Below are 27,943 nucleotides of genomic sequence, written 5' to 3'. Positions count from 1 at the left end.
CATCATCTTGTATAATACCATTTTATTTCAGCTTACATTTCAATTACACCTCGAAAGAGTCTCAAAATCAATTGAATATCCATTAAATGTGGATTAAAAAAAAAAGTATCGAATTACAGTGGCTTAATTCCCAGTAAAAATAAAATCTTCTCATTGCAATTTTTTTTTAGGTACTTGGATATATCGTACCCTCAATTCTTGAAAATGTGTTTGGATTGAGGTTTAGAAATGAACAATTAATGTTTTCAAATTGAATTCATTTGAACAGAAGTGAAGGAAATTGTTCAATGTTTTTAAGAATACTGAGGTACAATTTCCTACTGACTTTGTTTAAAAAAAGTCAAATGTAGTAGGCGATTTTTTAAGCACCACCCTTCAGTTAAATAGATTAGATATATAGCACGGAAACAGACCCTACAGCCCACCAAGTCCATGCCAACCAGCAATCCCCGTACACTAGCACTATCCTACACTCCCAGGACAATTTACAATTTTACAAAAACTTACAAACCTGTATGTTTTTGGAGTGTGGGGAAAAAACCCATGTGGTCACAGGGAGAACATACAAACTCTGTACACACAGCCCCCGTTGTCAGAATCGAACCCTGGTCTCTGGTGCTGAAAGACAGCAACTCTACCGTTGTACCAACGAATAAATTATTTTGTTTAAAAATAAAAATTCAATTCATGTTAATTCCTTCTCTGGGAAAGGATGAACACTTTCCTCCTCCCAGCTGGCATCACACCACCCCGTTTATAAATGTGAACTCAACAAATTGGCCAAAAGTCCAGTAGTGTGCCACAGCAACTCTAGAGTCATGAAATTGGTTTATTCATCCTCTCTGGTCCAACAACGACAGGCATGGAAGAGAACAAAGGGGTTTACTCTACAATTTTCCCTAGAGAGATGCCCCACATAATAAAGTGTTCTCTCAGAGGTCATCCCCTCGGTACATAGCTGAAGCACATATAATGTTGGCCATGACAAGACCAACAATAGCTAGACCGTGTTGGGGATGAAGCATGGCAAATGAGTCACTGGTGAGTATATCAGGTTGATATCCGACAGTGAAGATTGCAAAATCGCATCGCCGATCTTTTGATGTAACAAGCCGCTGCAGTTGATTGATCAGGAACAAAGACCTGTTGATGATGTTGTTGGATCTTCAATGTTTTTTAAAAAAAGGGGTCAAGTCAATGCAATTGCAGACTTTGAGGACAATAATGATTCTTTTGCAAAGGTTCACATTAATAATTCTCATGATGTTAACATGTCAACCATCAATTGACAGGAAAGCACATTTGTGGTTGAGTAATATCCTGCAACGTGCCCAACTGTGGATATGTTCAGGTTTACTATAACGTGTGATCTACTACCTGAAGCTTACCTGCTTAGTTCATAAAGAATGGCACTTGCAGAGTTACTAATACTCAATTAGATAAACCATTAGCCAGCATAACAAGAGGAATTAAAATAAATGGAGAAAAAAAAGTAAATACATAATTTGCAAATGAACTACCGCAAATCATTAACCATCATATACAATTTGAAAAATATGGACAAAAATCCAACCAATTTACTGTCTTGGAATAAAGTGCTCAAAACATTTCTTATTCTTTCAGAACTTCAAGCAACAATCTGCTACAAACATCCTAAATCAATTAAAAAAACATATACATTAACAGTGTCGTCAATTCCATATAGTGATAGAAAATGCTCAAAATGTTCATTATTTAATTAGAATACAAAGTTATTTTAGGCATCGATTGGTGAAAAATTCCCTGCTAGCCACTACTTCCTCTAATTGGAAAATAAATTATTTTCCATGTTCGTGGGATCATGGAGCAGGGAGAGGCAAATTGGTCTATTGTGTCCATGCTAGTAATATTGAGTACAATATTAATTAATCAAGAGTTTGAACAATAACATCAGCAATTTTCCACTGGGTGAATCTTGACGAGGCTTGAAATTAGTAACAAAATATCACTTAAGTAACTTTGTCATCTCTTGTTGAATGACATCTTGTGTAGGATCCTTCTAATGGCAGTATGGATGATCTTCTGTTTGACTGAAGAATAGTTTGAAAAACTCCTCTCATTTATTTTCTTTAGCCAGTTATCATATGATTAATATGACCCTGAAAAAGAAACACATTCTAAATTTATTTTAGAACAGATTTCGAACATTAACAGATAAAGTATGCTTATTGTTTAAATTACACTACACATGGAAAATCTACCTTATATACTAGAAGTTGAGAAAGGATAAAAATTGCCCAAAGAAAATGTGGCAGTTTCTCAAAGGCCAAAATAAATGCCAGCCATGAAGTAATGACAGTCATGTTTTCTAGGAATAGCAAACAATATGAGCATGACCAATCTTACGCGTTTTTTCCTCTGCTTTCTTTACATATTTGAACTTTATCTTCTTGAGGTTCGACTATATTTGAAAATGATTTTGCTGCCTCACTCATTATTTTCCTTTGTCTTGTTGGCAATTATGAATTAGGGTCACGAGAAAAAACATTAGCAGCCCATTCAAACTAAGACATACAGCATACAAACCTGTTGCCCAGAAATACACCTCCCGCAAAATATGTTAGATAATTATGGTAATTTTCCTCACAAACTCAGGAACACCAGCAGCACCATAAACAAAAATCACAGATTCAAAGCCACATACTAAATTTTTATGGATTCAGAACAGGCATATTCAAAGAAAACAGAGTTGTGGTGGAAGGATGAAATTCTGGCTCGACGTCTGTGACATGTGGAGTTCCGCAGGGATCTGTGATGGGACCTCTACTGTTGATGATATACACAAATGAGCGAAACAAAGATATAGATGAGTTGATGAGCAAATTTTCTGATAACACCAAAATTGGACAGTGATGAATGCTATCAGAAGATGCAGTGGAATATAGATCAGCTTCAGAAATGGGCGGATAAATTACACATAAAGTATAACTTGAGCATGTGTGAGGGGTTGCACTTCGGGAGGTTGAATGTAAGAGGAGGGTATATAGTTAATGGCAAGATCCTTAACAACATTGATGTGCAGAGGGATCTTGGAGTCCAAGTTTACAGCTCCCTGAAGATGACAGTACAAGTTGATAGTGGTAAAGAATGCATATGGTATGCTTGCATTCATTGCTTGGGGCATTGAATATAAGATTCAGGAAGTAGTGATGTAGCTGCTCTATAGGATTTTGGTTAGACCACATTTGGAGTATTTGGAACATCAGAAGTTGAGGGGAGACTTGGTCGAACTATATAACATTATGAGAGGCATAGATAGGTTAGAAAATCAGAACCTTTCCCCCCCAGCATGGAAATGTCCAACACTAGAGGGCACAGCTATAAGGTGCGAGGGGAAATGTTGAATGGAGATGTGCGGGGCAAGTTTTTTTTCACTAGTAGACTAGTGGGGGCCTGGAACACATTGCCAGTGGGGGTGGTAAATGCATATATAATTGTATTTAAGAGGCTTTTAGATAGGCACATGGAAGTGCAGGGAAAAGAGGAATATGGATCATGTACAGGTAGATGAGATTAGTTTAACTTGGCATCATGTCCAGCACAAACATCGTGGGCAGTAGTTCCTGTGCTGTACTGTTCTATCTGTGAAACTCTTAGATACATAGAAACATAGAAATTAGGTGCAGGAGTAGGCCATTCGGCCCTTCGAGCCTGCACCGCCATTCAATATGATCATGGCTGATCATCCAACTCAGTATCCCGTACCTGCCTTCTCTCCATACCCTCTGATCCCCTTGGCCACAAGGGCCACATCTAACTCCCTCTTAAATATAGCCAATGACCTGGCCTCAACTACCTTCTGTGGCAGAGAGTTCCAGAGATTCACCACTCTCTGTGTGAAAAAAGTTCTCCTCATCTCGGTTTTAAAGGATTTTCCCCTTATCCTTAAGTTGTGACCCCTTGTCCTGGACTTCCCCAACATCAGGAACAATCTTCCTGCATCTAGCCTGTCCAACCCCTTAAGAATTTTGTAAGTTTCTATAAGATCCCCTCTCAATCTCCTAAATTCTAGAGAGTATAAAACAAGTCTATCCAGTCTTTCTTCATAAGACAGTCCTGACATCCCAGGAATCAGTCTGGTGAACCTTCTCTGCACTCCCTCTATGGCAATAACGTCCTTCCTCAGATTTGGAGACCAAAACTGTACGCAATACTCCAAGTGTGGTCTCACCAAGACCCTGTACAACTGCAGTAGAACCTCCCTGCTCCTATACTCAAAACCTTTTGCTATGAAAGCCAACATACCATTTGCTTTCTTTACTGCCTGCTGCACCTGCATGCCTACCTTCAATGACTGGTGTACCATGACACCCAGGTCTCGCTGCATCTCCCCCTTTCCCAATCGGCCATCTTAGCTGCACATATCTTCAATAAAGACTTCCTGAAACAATGTGAAACTATTCTAGACTTAGTAATAGTAACAAGGCTGAAGATCACATTACAGCACCCAGTTCAAAAATGTGAGCCATTCATTTTTTTTTCACTTGTCATTTCAGCACCAAGGAATAATAGAATATTAATCCATGACCTGAAAAATAGCCAAAAATGTGAAAAAAGCTATTCTAGACTTATTGTAACAAATAGTAACAAGGCTGAAGATCACATTACAGGTGCACCCCTTTTAGTTCAAAAAAAGTGAAAACCGCCATTCATTTTTCGCGTTTGGCAAACTTGTACATTTGGAGACAGCAAACCAAAATGTTAGTCAGTTAGTTTGGAGGGCTTTTATGCTCCATGGGATGCAGGCGGGGAGCGGTCAATGCCTAGTAAGCCATGATGGTGGGGCAGTGCTGGAGCTCCGACCCCGGCAATCTAATAAGGCCTCCATGACACAAATGTCAGGAGTCGCGGCGTCGCAGCGCTGGGTGCAGTCAATGCCATTGTGGCCATACATCGCTCGCTCGCTGGATTTCCTCACAGTCAGGGTATTTCGTAGCTCCTCCCTTACAGAAAAAGAGCCTCCGGAAAATAATTTGTTTTACAACCGGCGCCGCCCGCGGCTTCATAGAAAAGCCTGAATAGTATACAGCCCGAATTTGTAACAAATTTTACAAATTCAAGCTCGAAGTATAGCCATTGTAAGACTAAATAGTGCCAAGACCTTGTTAAAGGCTTGGATGGATGATCAACTGTAGATGCAGTTAGTTAGTTCACAGCACTGTAGGTTAACCTGGACCAAATATCCCTAAAGTCTTACATACCTCTCAAAACTGAGCGCTTCAATGATATTTTATTAAATTCACCTGTACGTTTTCATAAAGTATTTTGTCTAGCAATCTGATTATCAGTTCAACCTGCGTGTGTCACATTCACCATTTGTAAGGGCAACAAATTTGCGTTCAATAATCCTTATGAAATTAAAATACTTACAGATTCACCTGCCAAACATCGTGGGCATGGCTTTAATGTGTCTCGTTGTATCTAGGGAAAGAAAATGTTGCTGTAAAAATTTACCGTATTCTTGTCCCAATTTTGTCACTCATCACTGACAATTCCATAGTCCCTCCTTCCCCTCAGGTCAAAAGTCTGGGTGTCATACTTGATAGCACACTTTCTTTTGAAAAACACATCAATAATCTCACTCGGGTCTGCTTACTTTCACCTACGCACTATCCACCGTCTTTGTCCATCACTCACACCTAACAGCACTGCTGCTCTCATCCACGCCCTCGTCACCTCCCGTATTGATTATTGTAACTCTCTCCTCTCTGGTTTACCACACGTCCATTCATAAACTCCAATTGGTCCAGAACTCAGCTGCCCGCATTATCACCAGAACCCCATCCACCGAACACATCACTCCCATCCTCAAACAACTGCACTGGTTCCCTGTCCAATACCGCATTTATTAAGATTCTCCTCCTCACTTTCAAAGCTCTCCACAATCTCGCTCCTCCAGCCTTACACTCCATCCCAAACTCTCCGATCCTCTTCTTCCTCCTTGCTCTCCACTTCATCTGCCCGCCTGTCCACGATGGGGTTCAGAGCCTTCAGCCCCTCGCCTCTGGAACTCTCCCACTATCCATCCGTACCATAGAGTCTCTCCCCACCTTTAAAACCTCCCTCAAAACTCACCTATTCAGACTGGACTATCCCACGTAACTCCACTTTCTATCAAATTCATGGATATGTTGTTTTTGTTTCATTTTATTTATATATTTGTAATTTACTTGTTTTAACTGTAAGGTGCCCTTGAGTGTTCTGAAAGGCACCCACAAATAAAATGCATTATTATTATTATTACTCTGATAATCTATGTCTCTCCAGGTTAGTTGGGTAAGACAGACTTAATTCTCATTCCTGAAAACACCATCCTAAATATTTTATGCCAATGACTATAATGTTTTAACTACAAGCAGGTAATTAATGATCTGCTATGAAAATATTATGGTTAATTCCAACTTTTCACATTTTAATAAGGGAGTAATGCTGAGAATGCTAATTTGAAACAGTTATATACACACCATATAAAAAACGCAAGCTGCATCTCAATTTGCTCACATGCTAATGAAAAGAACTGCAACCTCATTCAAATATTATACATAAACTCAAAACACTCTTCCTTTGCAAACTCATTTTGGATAATTAAAATGTATTACTTCTACAACAAAACCAATTTGTACAAAACGTAATTTGTGTGTTCATCCATCTTTACTTAAACCATACTGGCAACTCTTGAATTCACAAAATTGTGAATATTCACATGTGAATGATTGTTATAATGATCCGAAATGGTCATTGATTATTGGTATCAGTATTTATCCATGGTGCTATTTAAAAACTCAAAGTTAGTAGATACAATTGGTAGTATTAAATCGATGTATCCATTTAAAAAAAGTATCTTACAATAACAATCTTTGTACAACCATCAACTACAAAGGGGGGAAAAAAATGTATTACCATAAAAGATAACTGGTCTATACTAGGCTGTGCAAAAATACTGCAATTTGTTCCAGCAGGTTGACCATGCTTCTGCAGTTCTAGGGAGCTCCCATTTAGTTGGGTGTAGATGTCATTCTCATTCTCAAAACAGCCATCCAGTCTTTGGCATGGCCGCTTCTGAAATTAAAATAAGATATTATACAGGTTATTATTCCTTATTACAACGAATGCAAAGCTGAGTTTTTCTAGAACTACCGTTTTCTAAGCACATTGATAAGGCAAACACAAATCACAAGTTTAAATCAAAAGTAACACCTTCAGCCTGGAGACATGTTTATAGAGCATGTAAATGAGGAGATTCAAATTGCTTTAATCCAATCCGACTCTATGAAAAGTCCTTTGCAATGATAGTGCCGAGTTCACCAACTCAGTGCCCACAAGCTTTTGTAAATTTGGAAATATGGCATTCTGACAATTATGTGAAATATTTGCACAAAGAAAGCTAACTTTCTTTGTGCAAATCCCAGCCAGTGGTACTTTCTAGCAGCCAGCCAAATGTTTTGGTGCAAACCACGTACTCAACCATCCAATTAACTTCAGTTTTACAAGGATATCTAGTTAAATACTGACCATATCAAGGCTTTCCCATCACTTAGGAAATCCAGTTCTTGTCTGTTGACGTCAAGAACAGAGTGGTACTTTCAGAATCAAAACTAAGCAGGTAATTAATAATAGAATAGAACTTAGAATAATACAGCACTGGGAAAGGCCCTAGTCCACAATGCCAGTGCTAGCCATCATGCTAATCAAAACAAATCCATCTGCTTGCACATGGTTTCTATCCCTCCATTCCCTGTCTATTCATGTACAGGTCCAAATACCTCTTAAATATTATTATTGTATCTGCTGCCAAAATCACCCCTGGCAGTGCAATCCCGATGCCCACCATGCTGTTAAAAAAACCTTCATTCGCAATCTATATCCGATCATATATTCTTATTAAAAGTCTGACCTTGGACGCGTGTACGTGTGGTTGTCTTTACATCTTCGCAAAAACACTACGCGGTAACGATTACATTTTTACATCTGAAGAAGGGGTTCGGCCCGAAACGTTGCCTATTTCCTTCGCTCCATAGATGCTGCTGCACCCGCTGAGTTTCTCCAGCTTTTTTGTGTACATTTTTACATATACTGATTTACATTTTTCCCCTCGAGGCCGAGACTACCGTCACTGAATAGTTTATGCTTTATTTCTCGAATTATTACTGATCAAAAAGTAAGAAGTTTAAAAACATCAAAAGACTTTTGAATTTAAAACGACCAGCTTTCACTGATGACGTCACAATGGCTCGGCTCGCAGTGATCACTGAATGGTTTCATCCTATATTTAATGTTATTCACAATTAAAGCTTTAAAAATGCCAACGCTCAAGATTTTTACATATTCTGATTCACATTTTTCCCCTCTAGGCAGAGACCACCTTTACTGAATGTTTTATGCTTTATTTCTGGACATATTTATTTGTTGCGGTAATGATAAAGGTTTTACATATTCTGACATATTTTTCTCCTCTAAGAAGTGATCAGCTTCACTTAAGATTTGACGCAATATTTCGACATTAGTGATTACAGTTTAAAAAAAAAGATAACTGCCTTTTAAGCTTCGACTGATGACGTCACAATGAGGTGGGTGGCCACGATGGCTCGGGTGACTCGGTGTCCATTTCACACACAGAATATTCCATGAGCTTCGAGTGACGTCGGGGGGGCATTTAAATTAACGTTCCGCTTTTTCCGACCCGGGGTTCTACCCGCGACGCCCCGGGTGGGATTTTACGTGGCCAGCAAGGAGGCATCGAGACTGTGGCAGTGAAGACATTGAGACCCCAGCGGTGAGGTGGGGAGTGATTGTCTCCGGGGAGCGCCTGTCTCCGGGATGAGCGCAGATGCCCCCCCCCCCACCCCACGTTGGGGGACGGGCTCCAACGGGTCCCACGATCTATATCTCTCTAAATCTCTCCTTGCCTCCAGTGGGGGTGAGTGGTGTAATATTGCGTTGGCGATCTGGCCAACCATGTGACAGGGTCCCAATGGGTCCCAGTTGGTTTAGTATATCCTTCAAAACTTCGCTCTTCTCACCTTTATAACAATGCCCGCTAGTATTGTACATTTCTACCCTGGGAAAGATCTCAACTAGCCAAACACTTTATCCTTTTTATATTTCTATCAGGTCTCCCCTCATTCTCCAATACTCCAAGAAAACAATCCAAGTTTGTCCAAACTCTCCTTGCAGCTAATACACTTCTATCCAGGCAAAATTCTGATAAAACTTCTCTACACCTTCTATAAAGCCTCCAGATCCTTCAAATAATGCAGTGACCAAAACGGCACACAATACTCTAAATGTGGCCTTGGTTGTACTTGTTCATGGCTTGATTGCACTTGTAGGGTCTACGGAATCCCACGACAGAAAGCAAAGAACAAACGGCACTTAGCTGAGCCAGACACCTTTTGTCACGTTTATTCCAGAAGCCCCTTTTACCTACATTCTCACCAATCATAACCCGTGTGCAGATAAGGCCAATCAGTGCATCTGACCTTGGAGTTCCTATTGAGCTCTTGTGGCTGGACCTTCTTGTAAGGTAAGATAGGAGATATAAGATATGCCATTTATTGTCACTATACATGTACAGTGAAACTGAAAGCTGCTCGTACTCAGTGCATACATACAATTTTACACAAAAAACAAGAAACAGAAAAACAAAACAGAAGGGAGATGGGGGGGGGGGGGAATAGGTGCACAAATTCTACGGCGCTACATACATATATACATATATACAGATGGAAGTCCGTGTTGGGCGGTGTAGTCAGTGCATGTGTGGATTTGAATTTATGGTAGATATAATTCTCGGGAAGCAGCTATTCCTGAGTCTGTTTGTCCTGGATTTGATGCACCTATAGCGCCTTCCAGAGGGCAGCAGGTCGAACAGTCCAAACGCAGGATGGGAGCTGTCTTTGGTGATCTTCTTTGCCCTGCTAAGGCAGCGGGAGGTGTAGATGTCCATCAGGGAGGGGAGAGGGCAACCAATGATCCTCTGCGCTGTCCTGGTTACCCTCTGAAGCCTCTGGTATTCATGGTATGGTATTCATCTGGTATGGTATTACAGACATGATCTTATGTAGTCTTACCCAAATTCTGAAATGCTGTAGCTTAAAACTTGAGCAAGATAGAATTATGACCAATTATATCATGATGCTGTCATTATGCTACAGCTAGTTTGCTGGGTTTCTTTCTCCAGTTCTCTGGCAAAATGTCAGTACCGCAAGTCCAGTGCACAAAACAGCTTTCCCCAGCTATTTAAAATAAGGTCACTGTATGATGGTACACAAGATCTCATTTGAGATTCATATTCAGCATTTTATCTATTTTCAAAATACTTTTGGGGCAAGTGTTTAAAGATTCATAATGGGTGATAAACGTTGATTCAATAATTGGTTAAGTTAGCCTTCTGGGTCTTTAATTAGAAGTCACAACATCTGAACAAAGATACACAGGATTGGGTGGAAGATTGCAACCTTTGCAAAGGTCCGCCCTGTTTCGACGAATGCAATCAACCCGGCGTGCACAATCAGATACAATCAAATAGAACAAGTTGTCCTACAACTTTAGGCTGTGCATGCCATACGCAAGAAGAAGATACACAGGATATCTAACCATAACAGGTCTAAAAGTTCTGTAAGCTACCACAAGAGGGCACTTAATGGTGTCTGTATGTAACATGGACCTTTTAAATCATCAGATATTCTCAGTGAATTCTGACCAGTTAACCTGGAATAACAACTTGGATCAAATCTGATTAAAGTTATTTTTCTCTAATGGAACAAATATATATTTCAGCAACATTATAATTATAGCAGCTGCTTTACAAAATATAACTCAATTACAGTATCATATACCTCTGAATATAACCAGATGACATAATGGCATAGCTGGTAGAGCTGCTGTCTCTCAGTGCAAAAGACTTGGGTTTGACGAGGACCTCGAATGCTGCCTGTGCGGAGTTTGTATGTTCTCCATGTGACCGCGTGGGATTCCTCCAGGGTGCTCCGGTTTCCTCCCACAGCCCAAATATGATATGATAAAACTTTATTCATCCCCGGAGGGAAATTGGTATGCCGACAGTCACACCACACAAGGTACACAAAAAACTTGAAATTAAAAGTGAAAACAAAAATAAAAAGACAAACGACTATTGGCTGGCTGCCGTGTGCACAGCGCCTTCACCAGAACAAACAAACAAACAGACTTATGTGTTCAAGAAGGAACTGCAGATGTTGGAAAATTGAAGGTACACAAAAATGCTTGAGAAACTCAGCGGGTGCAGCAGCATCTATGGAGCGAAGGAGATAGGTAACGTTTCGGGCCAAAACCCTTCTTCAGACTGACTTCAAACACAGACTTATCCCTTTGTTCTCCCACCTTCCCTCACGACGGTCCCACATACGCCGGATCCCCATTGTCTTAACCTCCCCCTCCTCCGCGCTCATCGACCATGAGGCCCCACCGCCACCGAGGCCCATGTTGCCGCCGCCAGCCAGAAGATTCAGAATCAATGCTCAATGCAATGACATGGAAAACTACTAGCTATGCACTCCAGAGGTCTTGAGCAATTCCAACTTGGCATTTCTGTTTCTCGAATTCAAGAAAGATCAGCAGGTAAACTCAGTCAGCTGGCACCCTGCCTGTTTGCAATCTCTGCCGCACTCCTCTCCGTTCTCAGTTTTGTTTTGCCCGTGCTGGGTTGTAAGTTAATTGGCCTCAAAATGGCCTCTGGTGTGTGGTGAGTGGGTTAGAAAATGGTATAACATAGAACTAGTGCGAATGGGTGATTGATGATCAGCATGGCTTTGGTGTGCCGAAGGGCCTGCTTCCATGATGCATCTCTAAACTAATGTCACGATCATAAATCAAATTCATGAATTTTAAGATTACCTACAATCTATAGCCAGATTGGTATAGAGTAGAGTAGCCCATCAGTCTGTCTGTAAATTATAATGATTTGGTTTAAGCGAACGTCATTATTTTAAGAATAAATGATTTATCGTTCCCTTTAAGATGAATGAAAATAAATGGAAAGAGTCAAGCCAAGTAGAGCAAGTCACAGAATATCACTTGGGAGTATAAAGGATATAATTATTATAATTTAAGATTTGGAATATCTGTAGAAAGGAAATAGACCGTGCCAAGATTGAAAAAAAAGCAAAGTGGAAAAGGGCCATTTTCAAATGGATGAGTACAGATCTGATCCCAATAAACTTGATTCAAAGCTTGGCAGGCAAAACAGTGATTTCATATTGGGAAGCCTTTAAATTTGACATATTTTAACTACAGTCTCGATATATTCCTAGATTGGTTACAGGAAGTTCAGAGGGGAAGTAAAAGTAAAGGGAGGAATAAGGAAGGAGAGAGCATGAAATAAGTTTGGCAGAAAGGAAAAAAAGGAAATCCAAAGATATTTTTTAGGCCTGCAAACAGGATAAAGGACAAGCGAGGCCAGCTGGAAATTAAGGATATAAATGAATCTCCTCAACCCAGGAAATGCTGCCAGACTCTTCAAAGGAAGATATATACTGGATGAGTTAAAAACATTCAAATGAAGAGGTACTAGAAAGATACTAGTACCTCTTCATTTGCATTCTAGGTTGCTGAAGGAAGCCATGGAATGAATTGTAGATTCTTGTTAAACTCTTTCAATATCTATAAAGTGAAAAATTGAAAATATTAACACTCATTCTAATAAAGATCCATGCATAAATCTAAAAACCTACAGATCAAAGAAAAAATAATTGGGAAAGTTTGAGAAATAATAATTAAAGACCAATTTTGTATTTATTTGGCAAAGTGTGGGTTGAGTAAAGAACACAAGCATAGATTTGTTAAAGACAGTGTGAACCAAAATAATAGATGGACAAAATAATAGATGGTCAATGAGTGAATCATGGTTGATGTGGTATATATGTAGTTTCAAAAGGCATTTGACAAGATGCGACATACCCATATAACCATATAACAATTACAGCACGGAAACAGGCCATCTCGACCCTTCTAGTCTGTGCCGAACACATAATCTCCCCTAGTCCCATATACCTGCGCTCAGACCATAACCCTCCATTCCCTTCCCGTCCATATAACTATCCAATTTATTTTTAAATGATAAAAACAAACCTGCCTCCACCACCTTCACTGGAAGCTCATTCCAGACAGCCACCACTCTCTGAGTAAAGATTCCCCCTCATGTTACCCCTAAACTTCAGTCCCTTAATTCTCATGTCATGTCCCCTTGTTTGAATCTTCCCAACTTTCAGTGGGAAAAGCTTTTCCACGTCAACTCTGTCTATCCCTCTCATCATTATAAAAACCTCTATCAAGTTCCCCCCTTAACCTTTTGCGCTCCAAAGAATAAAGCCCTAACTTGTTCAACCTTTCTCTGTAACCTAGTTGCTGAAACCCAGGCAACATTCTAGTAAATCTCCTCTGTACTCTCTATTTTGTTGACATCCTTCCTATAATTAGGCGACCAAAATTGTACACCATACTCCAGATTGGCCTCACCAATGCCTTGTACAATTTTAACATTACATCCCAACTTCTATACTCAATGCTCTGATTTATAAAGGCCAGCACAACAAAAGCTTTCTTTACCACCCTATCTACATGAGATTCCACTTTCAGGGAACTGTGCACAGTTATTCCCAGATCCCTCTGTTCACCTACATTCTTCAATTCCCTACCATTTACCATGTACGTCCTATTTTGATTTGTCCTGCCAAGATGTAGCACCTCACACTTATCAGCATTAAACTCCATCTGCCATCTTTCAGCCCACTCTTCCAACTGGCATAAATCTCTCTGTAGACTTTGAAACTCTACTTCATTACCCGCAACCCCACCTATCTTAGTATCATCTGCATACTTACTAATCCAATTTACCACACCATCATCCAGATCATTGATGTACATGACAAACAACAGTGGACCCAACACAGATCCCTGTGGCACCCCACTCGTCACTGGCCTCCAACCTGACAAACAACCATCCACCATTACTCTCTGGCATCTCCCATTCAGCCACTGTTGAATCCATCTTGCTACTCCACCATTAATACCCAACCATTGAACCTTCTTAACCAACCTTCCATGAGGAACCTTGTCAAAGGCCTTACTGAAGTCCATATACACAACATCCACTGCTTTACCCTCATCAATTTCCCGAGTAACATCTTCAAAAAATTCAAGAAGATTAGTTAAACATGACCTTTCAGGCACAAATCCATGTTGACTGTTCCTAATCAGACCCTGTTTATCCAGATGCTTATATATTATCTCTAAGTATTCTTTCCATTAATTTGCCCACCACTGACGTCAAACTAACAGGTCTATAATTGCTAGGTTTACTCTTAGGCCCCTTTTTAAACAATGGAACAACATGCGCAGTACGCCAATCCTCCGGCACTACTCCCGTTTCTAATGACATTTGAAATATTTCTGCCATAGCCCCTGCTATTTCTACACTAACTTCCCTCAATGTCCTAGGGAATATCCTGTCCGGACCTGGAGACTTATCCACTTTTATATTTCTCAAAAGTGTCAGTACTTTCTCTTCTTTGATCCTCATAGTTTCCATAGCTACTCTACTTGTTTCCCTTACCTCACATAATTCAATATCCTTCTCCTTGGTGAATACCAAAGAAAAGAAACAAATTGTTCAATATCTCCCCCATCTCTTTTGGCTCTGCAGATAGTTGTCCACTCTGACTCTCTAATGGACCAATTTTATCCCTCGTTATCCTTTTGCTATTAATATAGCGGTAGAAACCCTTCGGATTTACTTTTACCTTACTTGCCAAAGCAACCTCATATCTTCTTTTAGCTTTTCTAATTTCTTTCTTAAGATTCTTTTTACATTTTTTATACTCCTCAAGCACCTCATTTACTCCATACTGCATATAATTATTGTAGATCTCCCTCTTTTTCCGAACCAAGTGTCCAATTTCCCTTGAAAACCATGGCTCTTTACAATTTTTACGATTTCCTTTCAACCGAACAGGGACATAAAAATTCTGTACTCTTAAAATTCAACTTTTAAATGTACTCCATTTCTCTTCCACATCTTTCCCATAAAACAAACTGTTCCAAGTTACTCCTTTTAAATCCTTTCGCATCTCCTCAAAGTTAGCCTTTCTCCAATCAAAAATCTCAACCCTAGGTCCAGTTATGTCCCTCTCCATAATTATATTGAAACTAATGGTATTGTGATCACTGGACCCGAACTGTTCCCCAACGCATACCTCTGCCACCTGACCCATCTCATTTCCTAACAGGAGGTCCAGTACCGCCCCTTCTCTAGTAGGTACTTCTATGTATTGTTGCAAAAAACTATCCTGCACACATTTTACAAACTCCAACCCATCCAGCCCATTTACAGAATGTGTTTCCCAGTCTATGTGTGGGAAATTGAAATCTCCCACAATCACTACCTTGTGCTTACTACTAATATCTGCAATCTCCTTACATATTTGCTCTTCCAATTCTCGCTCCCCATTTGGCGGTCTATAATACACCCCTATAAGTGTTGCTACCCCTTTCCCATTTCTCAGTTCCACCCAAATAGCCTCCCTAGACGAGCCCTCTAATCTATACTGCCAAAGCACTGCTGTAATATCTTCCCTGATAAGCAATGCAACACCTCCACATCTTGCCCCTCCAATTCTATCACACCTGAAGCAACGAAATCCTGGAATATTTAGTTTCCAATCACAGTCCTCCTGCAACCATGTTTCACTGATCGCCACAACATCATACTTCCAGGTGTCAATCCAGGCTCCAAGTTCATCCACTTTTCTTACAATGCTCCTAGCATTAAAATATACACATTTAAGAAACCCACCCTCTTATTCTCTGATCATAAGACATCATAAGCTTGTCATCAAGACTTGAAGACTAGGAAAGGAATTGCAGCAAAGAGGGTAGAAATTGATTAAGTGAAGACATTTTTTTAATTTCAAATTGAAAGTGCACAGTAAAATTCCTTAGGAATTGTTAGAGGATCAATGCTTTTCAATATGCTAATCTTTACCTCTCCTGACCATGTTCTGAGGTTCCCACCTGTTTTAAGACCACTATCACCCAGTAGCAAAGAAAAGGTAGCATGCCTTAATGGATACCATCCAGTGGCTCCGCAATCCACCATTATGAAGTGTCTCACAAGGCTGGTAATCACACCCATCAATTCCAGACTGGCAGGAAGCCTTGATCTATTGCAATTCAGCTACTCACGCAGATGCCATATTTCAGCACTACACTTATCCCTGAAATATAGAGATTATTTAACTTGGCATCATGTCCAGCACTGACATTGTGGGACAAGGGACTGTTCTTGTTAGACAATACACAATAGGTGCAGGAATAGGGCATTTGGCCCTTTGAGCCAGCACCGCCATTCAATGTGACCATGGCTGATCATCCCCAATCAGTACCCCGTTCCTGTCATCTCCCCATATCCCCTGACTCCGCCATCTTTAAGAGCCCCATCTAGCTCGCTCTTGAAAATATCCAGAGAATCGGCCTCCACTACCCTCCGAGGCAGAGAATTCCACAGACTCACAACTCTGTGTGAACAAGTGTTTCCTCGTCTCCGTTCTAAATGGTTTGCCCCTTATTCTTAAACTGTGGCCCCTGGTTCGGACTCCCCCAACATCGGGAACATGTTTGCTGCCTCTAGCATGTCCAAACCCTTAACAATATTATATGTTTCAATAAAATATCCTCTCATCCTTCTAAACTCCAGAGTGTACAAGCCCAGCCGCTCCATTCTCTCAGCATATGACAGTCCCGCCATTGTGGGAATCAACCTTGTAAACCTACGCTGCACTCCCTCAATAGCAAGAATGTCCTTCCTAAAATTAGGGGACCAAAACTGCACACAATACTCCTGGTGTGGTCTCACTAGGGCCCTGTACAACTGCAGAAGGACCTCTATGCTCCTAAACTCAACTCCTGTTGTTATAAAGGCCAACATGCCATTCGCTTTCTTCACTGCCTTCTGTACCTGCACACTTACTTTCATAGACTGATGAACAAGGACCCCCAGATCCCGTTGTACTTCCCCTTTTCCCAACTTGCCACCATTTAGATAGTATTCTGCCTTCCTGTTTTTTATACCACGGATAACCTCACATTTATCCACATTAAACTTCATCTGCCATGCATCTGCACACTCCCCCAAACTGTCCAAGTCACCCCGCATTCTCATAGCATCCTCCTCACAGTTCACACTGACACCCAGCTTTGTGCCATCTGCAAATTTGCTAATGTTACTTTGAATCCCTTCATCCAAATCATTGATGTATATTGTAAATAGCTGCCATCCCAGCACCGAGCCTTGCAGTACCCCGCTAGTCATTGCCTGCCATTCTGAAAGGGACCCGTTAATCCCTACTGTTTGTTTCCTGTCTGCCAACCAATTTTCTATCCGTCAGCATCCTACCCCCAATACCATGTCAGGGCTCTCGCTTAACTTTGGCAGCTTTTTAGATTGCTAAATGACAGTTTAGGTGGTCATTTAAGATAGCTTGCATGACGCGTGCTCGGACGAAGCGCGTAGTGACCAGTCGGAATTATGCTCAATGAAGCATTCGCATATTATTTCTGCTTCAAATAAAGTCACAAACTAACACACTCACCAATCAAGACATGATATATACCACAATGACATGCAGCAAAATTATAATACAGTATCTCAACTCTTTTTACACATTGCAATGAATGCAATTTTTATTATTTCTCTCCACTTCCAAACAAAAATGTGGTTGGATTATTCAGTGTATGATCAACCCGTGTCAATAAATCCTGGACCTTGATAACATATATGCTTAACCATGCACACTACAGGTTGATGCAAGCATGTTTTCTGTGAAGGACCGAAAATTATCATGACATGGCCATAGCATGGGTCGTTATTGCTATTGGTACAGAAACACTCTCGCTTCCCACGTAATTTATCCACAACAAAATATACGGGATGCAAGGAATTTTCTAAAGGCATTTTATGATAATAGCTGTTAAAACTGACTATACCCATCTCACAGGTTAAACATTACACTAACTAACAAGAGATGGCCAAAGGACATAATTGCAGCAAAGGTTCTTTTGGTAATATATTTAAAGGTGTCAAGACGCCACATTACCGGACATTCAGATTAGATTTATGTGTTGTGAACAGCAATGAAGATACCCAGTTTGCAAGCAACAATTTAAAAATAATTGTTCATAAACGCTTTTTCCATCATTCCCATTTCAGAATTAACTCCGACCCTCCATCACGCCACACTTCGGTCTACGGTATAAACCAAGTTGCCAAGCCGGGCAAAATGACTCGCTGTTTAGGTTGTCCGGCGGCACTATGAGTGGTCAGTGGCACGAAGGGAAACCGTTAATTTCGAGCCCTGCATGTGCCTTAATTTTGCCCACAAATGTCCTATGTGGGACCTTATCAAATGCTTTCTGAAAGTCCAGGTACACTACATCCACTGGCTCTCCCATGTCCATTTTCCTAGTTACATCCTCAAAAAATTCCAGAAGATTAGTCAAGCATGACTTCCCCTTCATAAATCCATGCTGACTCGGACCGATCATGTTACTGCTATCCAAATGTGCGGCTATTTCATCTTTTAAAATTGACTCCAGCATCTTCCCTACCACCGATGTCAGGCTAACGGGTCTATAATTCCCTGTTTTCTCTCTCCCACCTTTCTTAAAAAGTGGGATAACATTAGCTACCCCCCAATCCACAGGAACTGATCCTGAGTCTATAGAACATTGGAAAATGATCACCAATGCAACCACGATTTCTAGAACCACTTCCTTAAGTACCCTGGGATGCAGACCATCAGGCCCTGGGGATTTATCAGCCTTCAGTCCCATCAGTCTACCCAACACCATTTCCTGCCTAATGTGGATTTCCTTCAGTTCCTCCATCATCCCAGATCCTCTGGCCACTACTGTATCAGGAAGATTGTCTTCACTAAGGAGGACATAAACAGATCCAATGGATGATTCAACTCATCTGCCATTTCCTTGTTCCTCATAATAAATCCACATTTTTTGGTCTTCAAGGGTCCAACTTTGGTCTTAACTAATTTTTTTCCTCTTCACATACCTAAAGAAGCTTTTACTATCCTCCTTTGTATTCTTGGCTAGCTTACCTTCGTACCTCATCTTTTCTCCCTGTATTGTCTTTTTAGTTATCTTCTGTTGCTCTTTAAACATTACCCAATCTTCTTGATTACCGCTCATCTTTGCTATGTTTTACTTCTTTTTTATTTTTATACTGTCCCTGACATCCCTCATCAGCCACGGTCGCCCCTTACTCCCCTTGGAATCTTTCTTCCTCCTCGGAATGAACTGATCCTGCACCTTCTGTATTATTCCTAGAAATACCTGCCATTGTTGTTCCACTGTCATCCCTGCTAGGGTACCTTTCCAGTCAACTTTGGCCAGCTCCTCCCTCATGGCCCCATAATCCCCTTTTTTCAACTGTAACACTGACACCTCCGATCTACCCTTCCTTCTCCCTCTCCAATTGTAGATTAAACCTGACCATATTATGGTCACTACATCCTAATGGCTCATTAACCACAAGCTCCTTTATCAAATCCAGTTCATTACATAACATTAAATCCAGAATTGCATTCTCCCTGGTAGGCTCCAATATAAGCTGCTCTAAGAATCCATTATGAAGGCACTTTGTAAAGTCCCTTTCTTGGAGTCCAGTACTGATTTTCCCAGTCTACCTGCATGTTGAAATCTGCTGTACTCTTCTATGTTCTATCTGGATAATGTCAGTCTCTTATGTATTGATTATTGATCAACCATCAAGACCATAATTCCAATCATACACATCTCAAAACTACTGGGCATAGTATTCAGCATCCCTCTCTGTAACTGGATCCTCACCATCTGGACCCATAGACCACAATCAGCAAGGACAGATGACAAAACATCCTCCGTGATAACTTTCAACACTGGTGCCCTGCAAGGATTCATTCTCAGCCCCTTAACTCACAACTGTATAGTCAAGTTTTGCACTAATTTTCTTTACAAGTTTGCAGATGGCACCATTGTAGTTGGGTAGGATCTGGAACAATAAAAGACTGGAAGGAGATAAAGAACTTAGCAACACGCCTCAAGACAACAACTCCTCCTTCAACATCAGCAAAGCAAAGGATTTGGCCATTGAATATAGAAAGTGGAGTATATGCACCAGTCTGTATCAATAGTGCTGAAATAGAGTACGCCGAGAGCTTCAAGTTCCTTGGCGTAAATATCACCAACTATTGCCGTGGTCCAACCACATCGGTGACACAGCCAAGAAAGCGTATCAACATATTACCTCACATAGAGGATAGGGGAGATTCGATATGTTGACAAATACTCTCTTGAACATCTATAGGTGTACGGTAGAGAACTGATTTCACCATGGCCTGCTTCAGTAACCGAAACATCCGGAATTTAAGGTGATTACAGAGAATAGTAGACACCACCTGATCCATCTCAGATACGATCTCCTCACTAAAGGGAGCTGTACAAGGAGCGACCTTAAAAAAAAAAAAAGAGTCCAATATCAAAGATTACATCAAAAAGTTGGATTAATTCAGCAGGACAGGCAGCATATCTGGAGAAGGAATGGGTGATGTTTGGGGCTAATTTCGGAGGTTTATGCGTTGTATGCAACGGCTGATGGGGTGGAAGGTAAGGACAAGGGGGACTCTGTCTCTGTTGCTTAATTTTCTTGTGATGGAGACTGAGATCGAGAAAGAGGAGGGAGGTGTCAGATGGTCCAAGTAAATTTGAGTGCAGGATGAAAATTGGAGGTGAAGTTGATGAAGTCCATGAGTTCCGCATGGGTGCAGGAGATAGCACCAATTCAGTCATCAAGGTACCGGAGATAGAGTTCGGGGATAAGGCCAGTGTACACGTGGAACAGGGATTGCTCAACGTACCCTACAACCCACTGACTCCCACAATTATCTCGACTACACTTCTTCCCACCCTGCTTCCTGCAAAGACTGTCCCCTACTCCCAATTTCTCCATCTACGCTGCATCTGCGCCCAGCATGAGGTGTGCCATACTAGAACATCCGAGATGTCCTCATTCTTTAGGGAAAGGGGGTTCCCCTCTCCCATTATAGACGAGGCCCACACTCGTGTCTCCTCAGAACCCCGCAGCTCTGCCCTTGCTTCCCCTCCCCTTAGTCGCAACAGAGACAGGGTCCTCCTCGTCCTTACCTTCCACCCCATCATGCCGTCGCATGCCACATATAATCCTCTGAAATTTCCACCACCTCAAACGGGATCCCACCACTGGCCACATTTTCCCATCTCCACCCCTTTCCCCCTTCTGCAGAGACTGTTCCCTCTGCAACTCCCTGGTTAACTAATTATTTCCCACTGTAGAAGATGCAACACTTGTTGCTTTACCTCCTCCCTCGACTCTGTCCAGGGACCTCGACAGTCCTTTCAGGTTAGGCAGAGGTTCACTTGCACCTCCTCCAACCCCATCTACTGTATCCAATCGCAGACTGGGCGATCATTTCGCGGAGCATCTTTGTTCAGCCCGCGTGAACCAATCTGATCACTCGGTTGCTGGACACTTTAATTTTCCTTCCCATTCCAACAAAGAAGCGTGAGGCTAAACACAAATTGGAGGAACTGCATCTCGTATTTTGCTTGGGCAACTTAAAGCCCAGTGGTATGAATATTGATTTCTCTCACTTCAGGCATTCCCTCTTCTCTCTCTCTCTATCCCTCCACCACCCAAGTCGCACTAGCTTCTCATTTCCCCCCCCCCCCCCCCCCCCCCCAACAGCTTTCCTTTATCATCGTTATATTTTTGCATATATTTCATTCATTGTTCTTTATCTCTGCACATCACCTTCTATATCGCTCGTTTCCCTTATCCCTAACCAGAAGAAGGGACTCGACCCGAAATGTCACCTATTCCTTCTCTCCAGAGATGCTGCCTGTCCCGCTGAGTTACTCCAGCTTTGTGTCTGTCTTCGGTTTAAACCAGCATCTGCAGTTCCTTCCTACACTGAAAGATCACATCACCCAGGTGATGCACTCATTTCACTGCCATGTACTCTTACTTTCATTTCACCAACTCCAAAAGTATAGAAGTCTGCAAAACAATACCACCAGGTTGAAGAATAACTTCTTGCCAACAACCATCAGGTTTTCGAATACCACACAACATTAACTTCAATTGTTAACTTCTATGGCCTGTCTTCAATCACACCAAGGACACTGTTTTTTTCTATTTATTTTTTGCAGTGGCATTGTGGTTATTTAATTTCTATAGGTATTGTGTTTGCAAGATTACTGTGTTTTTGAATGTAGGAATTTCAGTGTTCCATTGTCAGTACATATGACAATTAAACACTCTTGACATTTGAACATTTACTTCCTGAGAAGACGAAGGAAGTATAGCATACCAATTCCCACAGATGGACCATAGCAAGCATACTCTTTGGATGCATCACAACCTGGTTTGACAACTGTTCTGTTGAAGAGCGCAAAAAATTGGAGATAGCCTAGTCCACCACATAAACCAGCCTCATCTACCCTTCACTCTGCTTGGGAAAGCAGACAGCACAATCCAGCACCACTCACACCCAGGGCATTGTCTCTTCTCCCCACTACATTTAGGCAGAAGATACAAAAGCTAGAAAGAACATACCATCAGATTCAAGAACAGCTTCTTCCCTGCTGTTAAGATTATTATACGGACATCACATAAGCAAAGGATGCAGTTCCCAATCTACCTTTTTGTGACCCTTGCACTTTTTTTCTTCTGCACTTACTTTGTGGTTGTAACATTGAATAGTTCCAACCACAGATATAATTGTATCATTCAAAAGTGAGCTAGGAAAATGTTTGTAGGGCTATAGGGAGGGGGATGAGTATGATTTGTTAAATTTATTTCATACAGCTAGTGTGTACTTCATGGTCAAATGCTTCCTTGAGTGTTGTTATCGGTCTAAAGACAGTGAGTAACAGGTGGTTGCTGAGATATTCACATTGTCAATGGAATTCAGCTACGCATGATTGACCTTTTCAATGTTTGATTGTTCATAAATTCATGTTATAGGAGCAGAATTAGGCCATTCGGCGCATACAGTCTACTCCACTATTCAATAATGGCTGATCTATCTTTTCCTCTCAAACCCATTCTCCTACCTTCTCTCCATAACACCCGACACCCGTACTAATCAAGAATCTGTCAATCTGCGCCTTAAAAATACACAATGCCTGATTGTATATAATCCAGCTGCTGTCTACACTCTCCAGATTGTTAATATTCAAATTTCCAGAATATAATATTTTTGTTTTTAAAATGTTCCTTCTCTACAAGTGATTTCTTGTCCTTCCCAATCTAATACACCCTAGCTTCTCCAGAGGAACATAGTTTTTTCCATTCAATCCACATCCTTTTTCAAACATGAGCTCCTGATTGAAGAATATGTTAGCATTCATAGTAAAATGATTTGAGTATAAGAGCAGGGAGGTTCTACTGCAGCTGTACATGGTCTTGGTGAGACCACACCTGGAGCATTGCATACAGTTTTGGTCTCCTAATCTTAGGACAGACATTCTTGCCATAGAGGGAGTACAGAGAAGGTTAACCAGACTGATTCCTGGGATGTCAGGACTTTCATATGAAGAAAGACTGGATAGACTTGGTTTATACTCGTTAGAATTTAGAAGATTGAGGGGGGAATCTTATCTTATAGAAACTTACAAAATTCTTAAGCGGTTGGACAGGCTAGATGCAGGAAGGTTAGTCCCAATGTTGGGGAAGTCCAGAACCAGGGGTCACAGTTTAAGGATAAGAGGGAAGTCTTTTATGACAGAGATGAGAAATTCATTTTTTACACAGAGAGTGGTGAATCTGTGGAATTCTCCACAACAGAAGGTAGTTGATGCCAGTTAATTGGCTACATTTAAGAGGGAGTTCGATATGGCCCTTGTGGCTAAAGGGATCAGGGGGTATGGAGAGAAGGCAGGGATGGGATACCGAGTTGGATGATCAGCCATGATCATATTGAATGGCAGTGCAGGCTCGAAGGGCCGAATGGCCTACTCCTACACCTATTGTCTGTTGTCCAGCTTTGTGTCCATCTTCATTTAGCCACACTTCCAGAATATAAACTACAACCATTATATAGGAAAAATAACAATTAACCGATAACTATTGCATTAATAGGCGTTTGAATTCATTTCCTACACAACTATAGACTGAGGATTGCCAAATAACATTCAGTTAAATAACTCGTTATGAACTCATTCAGCTCCCAAAAATTCTAATCTCTATTTTGTTCCAGGCCAAGACTCTTATGCCAACAGCATCATATCATTTAATATAAACGGCGTTTCTACTTTTTTCAATATTGTATTCTTATTTGGATATCTGTATCCATCCTCTCCATATGTTCTCGTATACAACAAGAGTTGCACATAAACCTGTGAATTTTCCCTGTCACGACTCGCTTTTCCCGCACCACTTTGGTTCCACAAGGTCACTGTTTCCTCTACAGTTCACATGCAAGGTCGTCAAGTTTCTCCAGCTTTCCCTCACACTGGGTGATTGTAGTGGCCGAGAAATAAAAATATCTTTCCACCCATGAATGTACGATCTTAACCGTTACTAAATAATTTGGACAAGTTTATTGCACCACGTAGTAGGTGCAAAGTTTAGTTCATGCCTTGGCAAACTTTTTCCACCCAGTTGACGTCCTGCAAGGAGTGTTTTGCCCCAACATAAACCCAAATGCACACTGTAAATACCACTTTCATGACAAGGCAACGAGCTTTCAGAGCCAACATCCGTGTTCTTCGATAAGCAATGTAAAAACAAACATTTAACTTTCTCCGAATGTGCAGGATCTCACCGTCGGTTTGACTTAAGTACTCTAAACCCCTTTCGAAGCGAAAGCTTTTGACCAAAGATAGTTCATCTAGTATCATCGAGAGTGGACCAGGGACCTGCCAACCGATATTTAGCTTTATGAAGTTTAGTTTACTTTATTCATAAAGCTAAATATCGGTTGGCAGGTCCCTGGTCCACTCTCGATCGGCCGCTTCAAATCCATCGAAGTCACTAATAAACAGTTTATAATCGTTATAAACATGATTTTAAACGCAGCTGAGCGGTAAAACTTTACCTTGTCCGGTTGCCCCCAGCTGTCCGGTTGCTCGTCGAGACGCCGCTTATGGAGAGTGACCAAGTAATCCATGGAGACGGACACGGGTAGTAGTGTTGGTGGTGGAGGAGAAAGCGGAACAGATGAAGCAACAAGGGGGCGAAAATGTGTAGGAAGGAAGTGCAGGCGCTGGTTTACACGGGAGATAGACAGCAAAATGTTGGAGTAACTCAGCTGGACAGGCACTCTCTACCTCTTGACCAAGCAGCAGCTCCACCAGCAATGCCCGCTGTCCCCACTCAACCCCAAACCCCACTGGGGGGAGGGGGACACGCGCGCGTGCGTAACGGCAGCTGCGAGGCGCGGTCACGTGTGCCGATTCAAACACTGGTGCCGCGCTCCTGCGCGCGGGGGCTGTAACGTCTGTCGACGGGGGCGGGAACCACTGGTGCCGCGGGAGCGCGCGGGGGGCGGGAGCCACTGGTGCCGCGGGAGCGCGCGGGGGGCGGGAGCCGCTGGTGCCGCGGGAGCCGCTGGTGCCGCGGGAACGCGCGGGAGCGGTTCGCCAAGCAACCGAAGACAGTCGCAAAATGTGTAGGAAGGAACTGCAGATGCTGGTTTAAACCGAAGACAGGCACAAAATGCTGGAGTAACTCAGCGGGACGGGCAGCATCTCTGGAGAGAAGGAGTGGGTGACGTTTCGTGGTCGAGACCCTTCTTCAGACTGAGAGTCAGGGAAGAGGTGGACACAGAGACCAGCAAGTGTATGCTTGGTGTGAAACCAGGACAAAGGGGATGAGGGTCAAGGACAATGTAGAATAGATTATTGTTAGCTGCGAGAAGGTAGCATCAAAGCAAACAGAGATAAAATGTAGTGGGACACAGTCAGACTGGTCAGAGAACTGGGAAGTGGGAGGGGATGGAGAGAGAGGGAAAGCATGGGTTACTTGAAGTTAGAGAAGTCGATGTTCATACTGCTGGGGTGTAAACTACCCAAACGAAATATGAGATGCTGTTCCTCCAATTTCTGCTGGGCCTCACTCACAGTGGAGGAGACCCAGGGCAGAAATGTCAGTGTGGGAATGGGAGGGGGAGTTAAAGTGTTTAGTAACCAGGAGATCAGGTACATCGCAGAACAACCGAAGACAGGAACAAAATGCCGGAGTAACTCAACGGGTCAGGTAGCATATTATTTTGTCGCCTTCCCAGTTCTGACAGGTTCGTCTACCTGAAACATCATCCTATTTCCCACCACAGATACGGTCTGTCCTGCTGAATATTTCCAGCATTTTCTCCGATTTCTAGCTAAATCGAGATTTATTTTGAATACAATTATGAGAGGACAATAGTATAGTTACTTTACTATCACATGTACTGAGATACAGAGATATGCTGGGCCTGCATGTGTAGGAAAGACCTGGAGATGCTGGTTTACACTGAAGATAGACACAAAATGCTGGCGTAATCAGTGGGACAGGCAGCATCTCTGGAGAAAAGGAATGGGTGACGTTTCGGGTAACCCTTCTTCAGACCGAGAGTCAGGGAACAGCACCTCATATTATGCTTGGGCAGCTTACAACCCAGCGGGGTTTCAGGTCTAATATCCTTCATCCAAACTAGGTGAGAGTATGGATTTTGATTTCTCTGACTTCAAGTAACCATCTCTCTCTGTCCCTCCCTCACCCTAGTCATTGTACTAGTTTGAAGAAGGGTCTTGATCTGAAACCTCACCCATTCCTTTTCTGTAGAGATGCTGCCTGACCTTCTGCGTTACTCCAGCGTTTTGTGTCTATCTCAAGTTTCACTGTCCTGGTGAGTTTCATTGTATAATTTGTAGTCACCTCGCCCACAACCAACAATGGATTGTTTCCTTGATCATCATTACTTTTTGAATATCTTTCATTCATTTGTTATATCTCCCTTTCGCCTAACTCTCAGCCTGAAGAAGGGTCTCGGCCTGAAACGTCGCCCATCCTTTATCTCCAGAGATGATGTTGGTCCCGCTGACTTAATCCAGCATTTTGTGTCTATCTTCGGTGTAAATGGGCATCCACAATTCCTTCCTAAACAAACTGGAGCATTGTGGCACCATGCCACAAGAGACTGGCTTCAGGTGAGAGCTTACAACTGGCCAGTAGGAAATGAAATTTTATGAAAAATCCCTGGAGATCTGGAACAAAAATGGAAATTGCTGAAAACGCAGTATCCGTGGAGAGAGAGAAAAAATAATGAAGGTTTCAGGTCTAATATCCTTCATCCGAACTCGGTGAGAGTAAAAACAAATTAATTTCAATTTGCAGAGAAGGTGTGGTGAGAGAAGGTTAAGGCAAAGGGAATATACCTGAGAGGGTGAGGAAAGCGTTGCTCTTGGGATAGGTTGCATTGATCACCTGGCCGATGGGGCAATGGGAAGAAAATAAACAAAAGCAATGAACTGAAAGTAGTTAGCAAATGAAAATATAGACAAATCCCAGAAAGTTTCTGAAAGATGTGGCTCTAAGACCTGACAAGCAGGTTAAAGTGCTCTTGTGGAGAGAGGAGAATTGTGTTAGTATCACAGATTTGGCTTCATAAACTATCCGATTCCTAACTAGAATTGTATTCCTTTTAAATCTTTCGGCCCATTCTTTTTGGAAAGTGAATCGAAATGTCACACACGTGACCAAATGTCATCACATAAAGTAATACATTAAATAATTATTGTAAGAGATTAATCTTATTAATTTCTATTTTCCTACCTACAGAACTCTAATGCATGTCTG

The 27,943-nt window shown here is 41.7% G+C and overlaps 1 protein-coding gene across 1 annotated transcript; it reads right to left on the bottom strand.

Moving 5' to 3' along the window:
* Nucleotides 1–5: 5 nt before the first annotated feature.
* si:ch211-221j21.3 (uncharacterized) lies at nt 6–25,526 on the bottom strand. Its single transcript, XM_055646672.1, has 4 exons — nt 25,203–25,526; nt 6,940–7,098; nt 5,410–5,460; nt 6–2,138 (listed from the first exon to the last, which is right to left on the bottom strand). The coding sequence occupies exons 1-4, from the start codon at nt 25,272–25,274 to the stop codon at nt 2,109–2,111; spliced, it is 312 nt and encodes a 103-aa protein (XP_055502647.1). The 5' UTR covers nt 25,275–25,526; the 3' UTR covers nt 6–2,108.
* Nucleotides 25,527–27,943: the final 2,417 nt, after the last annotated feature.

Source organism: Leucoraja erinacea, chromosome 15 (genome assembly GCF_028641065.1).
Source record: "Leucoraja erinacea ecotype New England chromosome 15, Leri_hhj_1, whole genome shotgun sequence".
NCBI lineage: Eukaryota > Metazoa > Chordata > Chondrichthyes > Rajiformes > Rajidae > Leucoraja > Leucoraja erinaceus.
This window is presented reverse-complemented; position numbering and strand designations above follow the sequence as displayed.

Excerpts from the sequence above, each read along its gene's own strand:
- si:ch211-221j21.3 (XM_055646672.1), bottom strand. The coding sequence starts at position 25,274 with ATGGATTACTTGGTCACTCTCCATAAGCGGCGTCTCGACGAGCAACCG. Across the intron at positions 5,461-6,939 it reads TAGACCAGTTATCTTTTATG|ATACAACGAGACACATTAAA; the intron begins GTAATACATTTT and ends TTCTTTCCCTAG. Across the intron at positions 2,139-5,409 it reads GATGTTTGGCAGGTGAATCT|GGTCATATTAATCATATGAT; the intron begins GTAAGTATTTTA and ends TTTCTTTTTCAG.